The sequence below is a fragment of the Xiphophorus couchianus genome, chromosome 21, assembly GCF_001444195.1.
Source record: "Xiphophorus couchianus chromosome 21, X_couchianus-1.0, whole genome shotgun sequence".
Taxonomy (NCBI): domain Eukaryota; kingdom Metazoa; phylum Chordata; class Actinopteri; order Cyprinodontiformes; family Poeciliidae; genus Xiphophorus; species Xiphophorus couchianus.
Genome location: NC_040248.1, coordinates 2,540,073 through 2,553,052, shown reverse-complemented (window position 1 = coordinate 2,553,052; position 12,980 = coordinate 2,540,073). Strand labels below are relative to the sequence as shown.

Sequence of the window (12,980 nt, the reverse complement as noted above, 5' to 3'; positions counted from 1 at the left end):
TTTGGTTGTCTTATCTTCATGTTTAGCAGAGCAAGGCAGCTTTATTGTTGTAAAACTGGGAGATGTGACCCATTTGAATGCCCTCAAAAAACACATTGCCACCCAAAATACTGAGCTTGTGGCTGAATTTAGAAGCATTCACTTGCAGACTGTTGGGATCAGACTGGTCATTAGAAGAGTTTCATTGTCTTAAAGTGTTGTTTTCCTGCAGCTCCACTCGGACATGGACAAAGGTGATGGCTCCATCAAGTACATTCTGACGGGTGAGGGGGCAGGTACCACCTTCACCATTGACGATAGCACCGGGGACATCCACGCCATCCAGAGGTTGGACAGGGAAGTGAAGTCACAGTACGTTCTCCGGGCCCAGGCCCGAAACCGCCTCACAGACCGACCTCTGGAGCCTGAATCAGAGTTCATCGTCAAGATCCAGGACATCAATGACAACGAGCCAAAGTTCCTGGATGGTCCCTACCAGGCCACCGTTCCAGAAATATCCAGAATAGGTAAGCAGAAGGGAAAAATCATGGCAGCTTGAGTTGTATCACCAACAAATATCCTCATCAAACCATCTCTTCTTCCAATTTGCTCAGGAACGTCTGTGATCCAGCTCACTGCCACAGACGCCGACGACCCCACGTATGGAAACAGCGCTCGTGTCGTCTACAGTATTCTGGAGGGGCAGCCATACTTCTCTGTGGACGCAAAAACCGGTACGACTGCAGACATGCTGCACACCTTCCTGTTTGACTTTCAGCGTCACGGAAGTTGTTTTTGGGGAGGTTGATTTTGTTTTTTTGTTTTTTGCAGATTCTGGTTTACATATGTTACAAAGTTAGGAATGTAGCTTTTCTACAAAGTTAAAGAAAAAAATTTGGAGCATTTAAGTTTCTGCATGCGTAAATTATGGTTGCAAATTGCCCCAGAAGTTATTGATTCTTATTGCGATAATTGATAATATAGTTCTTTTCTGACCATTTTTGAGTAATATAATGGCAATAGCATAATAATTCAAGAACACATTCTCAAAGATGAATACATTTTAAATTCTAATGAACATCTAACACTGGAACTGGAAGACATTTTAAATATCCAAAATAAATACACAAAACAGAACAACTACTAAAATGAATTATGGTGTCTCCTTTATCCAGTTTTTGGTAGAAACAGAAAAGAGAAAAACAATAAATCATGCAAATTGAAATGACTGAGATCATTTTAATTTATCATGCAATTAACTGATTTATTGCTTATTGCAACAGGCCTACATGCACATGATTTAAATTATGTTTACATATGATTTAAAGTTACAAGTGTAGCTTTCCTACAAACGTAAAGAAATAAATCTGGAGGATTTAAGTTTCTATGTATTAAAAGCAGAATTTGTGTACAGAAAAATCATTTCTCAATTTAAAACTTGAAATAATGAAATAAATGCATAGAATACATAATTTTATCTTAAGTATCTATTTAAAAGCCAATCAGAAAACTTTTTGAACAATCCTATCCAGACATGTTTCAACTCCCAGATTAAAATTAGGCATTCAATCTGTATCTTTACACCTTGAAATGATTTGACAGTGATGATTTAAATCAAACTGTCCAGTCAGATGGCAGATAATCAAGTCATTTCCTGCTCATCAGGTGCTTCATTTAAACAAACCTTACTTATTTCACCTCAACCATCAATCTAAATTCAATTTAAACCAAGAAGTGAGCAATTATTCAGCTTCATATTTTCCTTTATTCAACCTGCCTCATTTTAATCTAAGCTACACCACTGAAGAGAAGCTTAACCACTGATGCATATAAAACTACGTTCACACAGCATCCTTTGCTGAAACCAGATTTTTATTTTTATTTTTTGCATGGTCGTTCATACTACTAATTAAATGTTGTCTATGACTCCAAAGCGACCGGCAGAAGAACAACGCATTTTTTCCAGGACTGCATGTGTCCTTTCTGTCTTGTAACCCAAAGCAGAGCTATATGGAGAACAGAGGAGATTGTTGTCACTCTGGAAATTCCTGCAGGTCATTCAGTAATCTGTTTGCCTCTTGGTAGAACAGTTTCCATCTCATCTTTTCATCCGTTTTGCAGAACTTTCCAGTTTTTGTGATGTCCTTCTTGTCCCATGTTTCCTTATATTGGTGACTGTTTAAACTTTGTACATTTACATTAAGGTGGAAATGTTTTGTACCCGTTTCCTGACTGATACTCCTGAATCTGTTTTTTGGGAGATTTTACAAAATATGTGCCACAGTACAGGGAAAATCATTTAAAAATAACTTTTGCATTTAAATTTTTACAGCTTTGTCAACGTTTTGGAGCCACTGGTAAAGTAAAAACCTTCCTGTGGCTGCTGTTTTTTCCTCCTCTCTGTCACCGTTCTAAGATGTAGCTGCAGTGATTTCAGTGCTCGCTTTATGCCCCCTGTGTAAACCAACCAGCTCAAAATGTGGGGAGCTCAGCATGGCTCTGGTTGTTGCTACGAAACTACCCAACGTGTTTCTTTTGTTGCTACATATAAAAACTCGCTCATGGCAGCTGACAAAGAAGACGTGTTAAGCTTAAAAGTGTGACTTTCCTGTTGATAATGAGGACAGAAAGCAGTCTGTAGTGTGGAAAGAGGCTTACTTGAAAAAACTTTCAGCTTATAATTGAAATCTAGCCTCTTAGATGTGTTTTTTTTTAACCAAGCTGCGTTGGTTTGATTTCAGTTATTTGGCTCTTACTCTGTAGTCTTGGTTACTGCAGGGTCAACTTGATTATTTTTATGAAACTGCATTTTCTTCTGGAGTGAATCTTTCCAAATGTAAAACAGATTATTGTTGGTATTTTTTACAGAAAAAAGTGAGTTTTATTTTCAGGTATCCACACGTAGATCGATTCAAAAGACGGCAAAAACAACATCTCTGTTTTTCAGTGACTCACCAAGAACTCTCAAAGGCTGCCAAAATAACTAGAAAACAGGAGGAAAAGATATTAAGCAAAGAAAAAATCTTACTCTAGACCCACATTATACCTGCAGAAGAGAAGATTGGAGGAAATCTGACCAAAACAAACAAGCGCTTGGAAAAATATCACAAAAGAAAAATCGTAATAAAGTCTTTGGGCAGCAGCCTTGGATTAGTTATTAAAAACCCTTTAGACGGGAATGCTTACAGAAGCTGAAGCATCTCAAGTGGAAATACAACAATTAACAGTAAGCTCAAGGCTGTTCTGGTTTGCTGTGGTGAAGAGAAAACTTGTCATTCACCAGTGAATCTACATTCCAGTTTACCACCTTGGTGATACTGGGTTGGATCCACTTTTCCCAACAGAACTGCCCTGTCTCCAGGAACAGACAAGGTCAACAACAGAACTCAGGTTGACTGCCTTTAAACGAGGCTCAGATTATCATAAGAAAATGTCTGCAAAATGAAGGCTGTGGCTGGAATCAAGGCTAATCAAACAAGGAATGTTTTTGTCATGTAATTTATGAGCAAGCTTTCAAAATGTTGCCAAAAAGAGAAAATAATGTGAGTTAGGTGTGTTTCTATTTACTGGTTTGAAGTGAATCAACCAGGCGACTTAACTTTTATAAAAATATATTCTTTTTATAAATTAGTTAAAACCATCACTTTGTATTGACAGTATAGTATAAGACCGATAATCTATATTTTAAAAAATCTGTCTTCTTCCAGTGCTCCCAGTACTACATTCATGCACAACTAGGTCAGAAATAACCAATCAGAGCCAGGAGGAGGGTCTTAACACTGTCAATCACCACTGTGTATGTGCTACTCACCTCCTCCCCCTTTCTCTCTGCTACACTACAGCTTCTTCTGACAGCATAGCCTGTTATTAAACCTCAGGCTAGTTAGCATAGCCACTGATGGCAGCGGATAGTTTTCCTGTAACCGTAGGTTGTTTCTCTAGAACACTGAGCAGCGCGTACACGGGGTGAATTGACAGCTCCAAGACCTTCTTCCTGGTTCTGATTGGTTGTTTTTGAACCGGCGCATTTTTGCCACTAGCTACAGTGGCACAGGCAGGAGTTGGAGGAGTTCGATTTTTTTTTCACAGACTATGTGTCTCGTTCCAAACTGCCACGACATGGTGACAATTTTAACAGAAAAAAAAAATTTTCATGAGTAAAGCAGTTTTAAAGGATTTACTTTTGCCATCAACCTTTTCTAATGCTGGACTTGTAAATATGCATTAAAAACATTGATAAAAACACAGCCTTGGTTTCCTGTTGTTAAGCTAACAGAAGAGGCACCTACAGTACAAACTTATTCAATGTTCAACCTGTTGTGTGTCCAGAGATGCTTTTCAACACACCTTGCTTGTAAACGAGTAGATATTTGAGCTCCTGTGTCTACTTTCTATTCTCCTCTGACATCAATAAGCCGCTTTTCATCCACACACTGGATATTTTCTCTCTTTAGGAGCACCAGTCCATCTGGCTGCAACAACCATGCCAAGTTCAAAGTCTCATAAATCTCTTTTCTTCTCCATTCTGATGCTCGCTTTGAACTTCAGCAGCTCTTCAATACTTCTAGATGCAAAAGGCATCGAGTTGCTGCCATTTCATTGGTAGAATTGCTTATGTATTTGATAATTACGTGATTGAATAAAGAAATTAAATGAATGCACACTGTTAAAATTAGGATAAGTGGGGGATAAAATCTTTCTTTTGATTGTGACTCTCAAACTCGATTAATCAAGAGTGCAAGATTTATTTTAATCCCTGACAAAAATTAGTTTGAATCGATTAAATAAGAACCTTTGAGCAAAGGATACTAAAGCTCCTGGGCATTTATTGTATCATTTATCGTGATAAATTTCAAAAAGATTTGACTTAACATTGCCATGATAAATTCCTAATTATGTTTTAAAAAACCAAAACCATCTGTGATGTCAGGATTATTTTTACTATTTTCTCCACTATTTGTGCAACGTGCATCAATAAATACCAATAAATTTCTAATTATGATTAAATGCCGTTAGAGTGTGCAGTTTAGTGATACAAATCGCACTTCTTTAAGTGACTGGTGTTCTGATAGTACCAAAAGTTCCACAATAGTACCTCAAAATATTGTGATAAAACCTAAAGTCCTTATCGCCCACCCATAGTGCGGGATGTAATCATTGCCCATCATGATCAACGGAAGAGAGAGTTTGAACTTCCTCCTTTTCAACCCATCTGGGATTTGGGGTCAAAGTTTAGGTGTTATTTGAGCTTTTGACCTTGTTGCCATGGTTACGCAGCACAACAACTTTTCTAAAATAAATTTTAAAAAAGTAAGAGCAAAAATCCTTCCAGTTGCACATCATCCAGAACCAGGGGGAACAATTATCCAAACATTCATGTTGTTGCCAAATTCGAAACGATCATAAATTTGGCAAACAAAGCCAATTCCTAAAATTGTGCAGCAGATCTTCAGGAAACACTCATACTGAGACATCTTGTCTTTTAACGACCTTCATGATTTAATGCTGGCATACAAAAACCTTTTAGTTTTCCTGTTTTATTTCATCCGACAGCTCCCCTGTCAATAAAAACTCAGCATGGCTCTTGAGCAATGAATCAGCTTCCTGGGTTCCACTGTAAGTGCTGCCTTTAAGGCTTTTACTCATGTCAACACAGTATAAAACTCAAAACTGGAGCTGAAAACATCATCAGCTCACCCAGACTTCTTGTTTTCTGCATAGCTGTTGGTTTTTATGAAGACTACACTGGTGAATTAAGTGTGTCGAGTCACAGGGTGAAGGCCAGCCACATGCACTGAACTGCTTCTACTGTAAAACCTGAGACTTCACATATACATCCCACACAAACAGCACAGATCTCTGCCAAAGCATCCACACCTATTTGAAGGTTACAACCATCAACTTTTATATATTTTATTGCTATTTCATGTAATTTTTTTATTATGAATTTAATCTCAGTTGCTCTGTGAAGACCTAAGGGATTTTTTCAAAGAACATTACAGAACAATTAGCTTTAATAAGAAACCAAAGCACTGCAAAAACTATATTTTATCAAGAATATTGGTCTAGTTTCTAGTGAAAATTTCGCAGTACACTTGAAATAAGACTAAACTAACTTACAAGTAGCTTTTCAGCAAAAAACAGAAGCTTGTTTAAGTCAGTAATTTTTTAATATTGATAAAGTATTCATTCCATTGGCAGATAAATTCGCTTATAACAAGAAATTTTTCCCATGTTACATGGTTATATTTACACAAAGCATTCTGCTAATGGAACCAGTCCTTTTTCATCAATATTAAGGAATTATTTGCTGAAAACAACCTTTTTCTTAATGAAATGTTATCAATAAGTTAGTAGTTTTATTTAAAGTCTACCACAATATTTTCACTAGAAACTAGACCAAAAATACTTGGTTAGATTTTGTGTTTTTGCAGTGAACGGAAAGGTTGGGGAGGAAGTTTCGGATTAATCAGAGTTAAGCAGAGAACCACAGTAACTCTGGAGTTAAACATGCAATAATCTGCTTTTAGAGGGAATCTAACAGAAAACACCATCTTCATGGTGAAACACAGTGGTGGCAGAATCATGCTGTGAGAATGCTATTCTTCCCACAGGACAGGGATGGTGGTCAGTTGATGGAGATAAACTGGCAACCAGAGCTACAAAGTAGCATAGATCAAATGATATCAATGTGTTAGAATGGCCTAGTTAAAGTTCAGACAATTTAATTGAAAATTGGTGACAAAAAGGCCAACTTTAATCTGTAGAGGTGCAGAGCTTGTAGATAATTAAAATCAAGAATGGTCCTAAGAATCAGTGGTGATAAATGTAAACGCATCCTATGGTTTTAATAATTTTTTATTGCCAAATACTTTGTTTTGATCTATTTCATAAAATAGCAATAAATAAGATTGCAGGGTTTGGTTGGCAAAATGTGAAAATGTCAATGGAGATTAAATTCTTTTTAAGGTTTTTCATGTGTTAAAGTTTTTTCTGTTTTAGTCCAAGTTCTGGTTTTCTTACTTTGTTGGGGGTTTTTTTCATCTTCTTGTTGGATGTTGTTTTTAACCTTTTTTGTACAAGCTCTTTGAATCGTCTCTGGCTGAAAGGTGCTGTACAAGTAAAGTTACCTTGCCTACTGAAAGTCTATAAAATTCATGAACATGGGTCACCAAACATCCATTTATGTGCCATTACTACATTCAGTCATTAACTGATGGGAAAAAAATGTAACCAGAAAATTTTTAAAAATCTATTCTTCAAGATGAAAGTGAACTATATTTCATGGACACACTCTGGAGCAACTCTCCTTCTATGAGCTTTAATTGACCCCGTGACCTTTGGTTTCTGCTCCCAGGTGTGGTCCGGGTGTCCTTAGCAGACATGGATCGAGAGACCAGAGAGAACTACACCATCCTGATCCAGGCTAAAGACATGGGCGGACAGCTGGGGGGGCTGGCGGGGACCACCACCGTCAACATCACGCTGAGCGACGTCAACGACAACCCGCCCGTGTTTGACCAGCGTAAGCAAAACACAGAGTCTGTTTACGATGCATCTTCACCACCATGACACACTTTATTACCTCTCCTCGAGTTTTTAACAGCTCATTTACTGTAAGCAAATGGCTGCATGCACAGCCTGCAGCTTCGAATATCTGCAGCTGCTGCAACAAACCTTTGTTTTTACAGAGAGATATGCTTCGAGTGTGCTACAAAACATAAAACAAAGCTCATTTTTAAATAATTTTATTTTATAGATATTGTGTTTAGAGGGGCAGTACTTTGTAAAATGTAATTTTCCCAGCTTTCTATTATGCTGTAATGTTATCCCCTCGCCAAAAACATTCATGGAGTGTTTATTTGATTCTTTCATTCATGTTTAAGAAATCCTATAATCTCCATGGAAAACATTCAGCTGTGCAAAACGACTGGGTGGACCTAACTCCGCCTTCGTAACATAGCTCCTCCCCGACTCAGCTCCTTCAAACTAGCCAGCAGCAATTAGCAAACACTCGGTGAAACTGCACGTCTGCTGAGCTCATTATAGGAGCTACTTGTCAGTGAAACACTGGTAAAAACATTGTTAAAGGGTTTATAGAGGAGCCATATTGGGATGACTTCCTGAAGTCGCAGTTTCAGGAAGGGCAGGAGTTTTTAAAGAGACAGGGGCCCAACTTCAAGCAATTACAGTACGTCAAACTTTAAGTCATATTTGATATATATAGAAAGCATTTGTAGAACTAAAAGTAACAGTGATTTTATTGTGCTATAAAATGAAATTATATTCCTGGAAAATACACAATACTGCCACTTTAAGGGGACATAATAACCTCTATCTGGGATGTGCTTCACTCCTTTCTGTTCAGACCGATTAGGAAATATTCATAGGATCCAGAACTACATAAAACGTCTCAATTTTAGCCCAGTTTTTTTTCCTGGCATCACTCCTCAACTTATTCACATCATGATGGTTGTATAGTGAGTTGCGGCACTTTGAAAGTGTTTTATAAATAGTTATTATTAATAACTTCAAACAAAGTGTTGAACATTTTCAAGAAGATAAAAACAGTTCAAGTTAAAAAAAAAAACAAGATTTGCAAATTGTTGACCAGAGTAGACTGAGCCTTAAAGAGATGCAAGCCAAAAATGAGCCATAATATAAACACATAATTTACATTCCACTTACTCTAGCAGACCGTTAAAATAAAAGTATTCACCCATGAAATGAGGGGGAAAAACAACAAAATAATATTTTAACTTGATGATAAAAATGGCAAGAAGTTGTCAAAAAGTGCTTAAAATTGGAAGAAATTGGTGTTATCATGCCAAATACAGCAGAGTGTTAAACATAATCACTGCTTGCTTTTACTCCACTCTACGAAAATCACAAATTCTCCCTGAAGTGCAGAAAGCGGCAGTTCTTATCGCGCTGTTAGAGTTCACAAACCCCTCAGTTTTGATTTATTTGGCCGCTTTTCTTCCAGAGAAAAAAATGGAGTGTGTGAGCGCAATGAAATCCGATTTATTTTCCGTCTACCTCAATCCAGATTAACAGACATCAACTGGCAACATGTCATCAGGAGAAATGACAATAACAAACTGTGTATCATCAGCATAGATGTGAACATTTCAAGTTTTTTATCTTGAAATGTATAAAGAAGAGAAGGATCAAAGCTGGAATCTCAACAGTCCTGCTTAATCCGCTTTAATCCAACTCCAGTTTTTTGTCGAGAAAGTCCAGTTCATTTGGGAAGGTGTGAATGTGCAATTGGACTAAAAAAGTGAAGTGTACTCTTTAAGTGTACTCTTGAATGGATATTTGAACGCTAAGCTGACCAGAGACCGATCCAAAAACAGGAAGAAGACTATGGTGCAGGGAATTCTGGGTAAATACAACCAAAACAAACCCACAAGTTTAGCGTTAGCAGGAGAAATGGCTTGTGGTCGTTTACTGAAGACCAAAGAGAAATACTACAACCGCAAAAATGTCACGCTACTGCGCTTTTGTTTCCATTTAGTCAAGAAGGAAGTTGAGCTCAGTGTCTTCTTCAGAGGTTTTTGTGTCATTTCCTTCGTTAGTTCTTGGTGGAGCGCCCCCACAGGCAAGGAGGGCAACAGGTTTTTGAATTAGCTTGGTTTAATTGACAATGCAGTGTGAAAGAGAACAACAACAACTGAAAATGTAACAAATGTTGCAACTTTGGTCCACAATTGAACCAAGCCTACCAGACTATGTCGTGGGAAAACATCCTATGATTCACTGCTAATGTTCTGAATAGATTGTGTTTTTATTCTTCATTCAGTGATGCGTTTCCTTCCCAAAAAGCATCCAGGTGGTGAGACCTTCAGTCCAGCTCCATGTTTAACTCATGATAACTCCCCTCTAAAATCCGGGGTTGTCTCTCTCTCTTTGGTCATGTTCAGATGGCTGACTCATGGCTTCAGTCCCCAAGAGAAAAAAAACTCACCACCCACTTCCACCTCCATCATAACTAATTAGCTCTGACCAATTAGCACTGTCACTTGTACAGGCTTGATCGGCTGCCTGATCACACCACTCTGTGCAGCTGTCACCTTTTCTTTGACATTAGGCGGTAGATGAAGCCCTCGCCGGCCCATAAGGCGGCGTATCAGGAGTTTATGGCGCCATTTATGTTTCTCTGGTGTGGAGTCAAGCTGCAGTTCCGATACAAGGAAGGTGTTTGGCTCCCTCTAGAGGACAAATGAGTGAAACGTGGCTGGTTTGTGTTGTCAGGGTTGTATCAGATGAGCGTGCCGGAGTCGGCCCCTGTGGGCTCGGTGGTGGGCCGGATCTGGGCCAAGGACAGGGACATTGGCGTCAACGCTGAGATGAAATACAGCATCATCGACGGAGACGGGAGGGACACGTTTGACATCAGCACTGACGCCACCAACCTCTTTGGCATCATCACCGTAAAAAAGGTAAATGTTTCAGCGCAGATATTGATTGATTTCCTTAAAATAAGTGTTTTTTATTTTGCTCATTTCTAAATCATATATAATCCTGAGAGGTAGCCATTGTTGCCACAATTTACTGCATATTTAAAAAATTATTACATATATATATGTATATATATATATATATATATATATTCAGTAAAATACTAATTCAAAAGCACATTTTTGCTTTGCAGAATAATTATAAGCAGGCATATTATTGTTAATAGCAAAATATAGCATTTAAAGGTTTCTAATATTATCTTTAATAATCGCAATAATTAATACAAATTATTGTCATTTATTATAACATGAAATGAAGCATTTATACAAGTTATTTTTTATAATTTAAACCAGTAAAAATAAATAAAATATACATGACATGTCACAATTTAAATTTAATTTTGTTTCTACATTTATATGTATTTTCACCTTTTATTTAACTAATAAAGCTTTTAAAAAAATATTAAATTGCAGCTTTTAGTTAGATATGTATATGAGTGATATATTAGGACAAATTAATGAAAATATTAATGAAAAATGTATGTAATTTATAGAATTATGCATGCCATTAATTTATAAAAATGTAAAAGGATTCACATAACAACAGCAATATAACATAAGTTTAACGAGAAATATTATTCAATTATTTTCCAAAAAGTTAATATACACAGTATAAATAATAAAAATAAACATACTTGCCTTTAATAAAAAATAACTTTTTAAGTTATTGACCCACTTAAGGGCTTAAACTAATTTCCGCCTCAGTTAGTGGCATGAATGAAATGCGGCCATTTTGCTTTCCATGTAAATCAAACCCCATAATCCAGATTATCTGCTTCTCTGTTCAAGCCGTTAAACTTTGAGAACAAGCCAAGCTACACCCTGAAGGTGGAGGGAGCCAACACCCACCTGGACCCGACCTTCCGGCACCGCGGCCCCTTCAAGGACGTCACCATCGTTCACGTGAGCGTGGAGGACGTGGACGAGCCCCCGCTGTTCGGCTCGCCGTCGTACTACATCGAGCTTCTGGAAGACGCCGAGATCGGGACAGTGGTGAAGACGGTGTCGGCGCGAGATCCTGACGCTGCCAACAACACAGTGAGGTGAGAAGAAGAAGAAGAAAAAACACATTCACACTAAACAGTTTTTTATTTTCTCCTTTTACAAATTCAGTTTTTGTTTGTGATTATTTCAGGCAGTATTTTTCTCAGGTTGATCTACGTCAGTTTCCCAAAACTACAAAAGTTTTTTTGGATTCATTTAGTTTTTTTTTTTCTCAGATAAAGTTTAAAACAAATGTAATTTCACTTCATCCCAACATACTGTATGAATAAAAAGAAAAAGTCGTTTTTCCCAAGGAAAATCTTTAATTCTCTTATGTTTGGCAAATACAAATAAAGAAAACACTCAAGGTGCATTCAAATGCAAATGTCAGGGGGGGGGGGGGGGGGGGGACAAGATAAGATAAGAGATAAGATCAGATTTATTGTCATTGTCATCAACAGATTACAACGAGATTGAGATTTACTCGAGTTAAGATGCAGGTTATGTGTATATACATAATATACCAAGATAAAGAAATAAATAGTACAAAATGAGAAATAAATAGACATCAGAAGATGGTTGCAGCGCCTGGAGGTGTCGCAACAGAATTTACATTTTAACAAAGTGGTGTCAAGAGCAGAAGTTCTTATGCCTTTGAATTTAGTCCATGATTGCCATCGGGTAAAAACTGTGTTTTAGGCGATTTGTCCTGGTTTTTATTGCTCTGTATCTCTTGCCTGAGGCAGCAGCTGGAAGAGACCATGGCCAGGGTGTGAAGAGTCATTTAAAATGTCCAAAACTCTCTTGTGGAGCCTGGAAGTGTAAATCTGTTCCATAGTGGGGAGGGGGCAGCCTATGGTTCTCTCTGCTGCCCTAACAACCCTCTGGAGCGCCTTCTTGTCTGCAGATGTGCTGCTGCCGTACCAGACACACAGACCGTACGTGAGCACACTTTCTATGGAGCAGTGGTAGAAGGCCTGCAGCAGGTCTGAGGGGAGACGGTTCTTCTTGAGTATTCTCAGAAAGTACAGTCTCTGCTGTGCCTTCTTCAACAGCTCCTTGGTGTTGGTGCTCCAGGTTAGCTTGTCCTCCAACTCCATGCCCAGAACCCTGAACACTGGGACCCTCTCCACACAGGTCCCACTGATGGTGAGAGGCTGGATGTCCGTTTTGTTCTTCCTGAAGTCGATCACCAGCTCCTTTGTTTTGGAGGTGTTGAGGAGCAGGTTATTGACTTTGCACCACTCTGACAGCCGCTTCACCTCATCCCTGTACTCCAGCTCCCCCTTCCCGCCTGAGATGAGACCAACAACAGTCGTGTCATCTGCAAACTTTATGATCTTGTTGTTGAGGTGGTTGGAGACACAGTCATGAGTGTAGAGGGTGTAGAGAAGTGGGCTGAGCACGCAACCCTGTGGCGATCCGGTGTTCAGGCTCAGAGCAGTGGAGGTGTGGGGGCCCAGTCTGACCCTCTGGGAGCGACCTGTTAGGAAG

General features: G+C 38.4%; 1 protein-coding gene across 2 annotated transcripts in view; it reads left to right on the top strand.

Annotated features, from left to right (window-relative positions):
* The window catches only part of LOC114136628 (cadherin-20-like), a 102,084-nt gene that overhangs the window by 72,996 nt on the left and 16,108 nt on the right, over nucleotides 1–12,980 (top strand). For both annotated transcript variants that reach the window (XM_028004746.1, XM_028004747.1), the window contains exons 3-7: nucleotides 212–506; nucleotides 594–713; nucleotides 7,337–7,504; nucleotides 10,237–10,424; nucleotides 11,292–11,545. In XM_028004746.1, coding sequence (XP_027860547.1) covers nucleotides 212–506; nucleotides 594–713; nucleotides 7,337–7,504; nucleotides 10,237–10,424; nucleotides 11,292–11,545 — 1,025 coding nt within the window. The remainder of the gene's footprint in view (nucleotides 1–211; nucleotides 507–593; nucleotides 714–7,336; nucleotides 7,505–10,236; nucleotides 10,425–11,291; nucleotides 11,546–12,980) is intronic.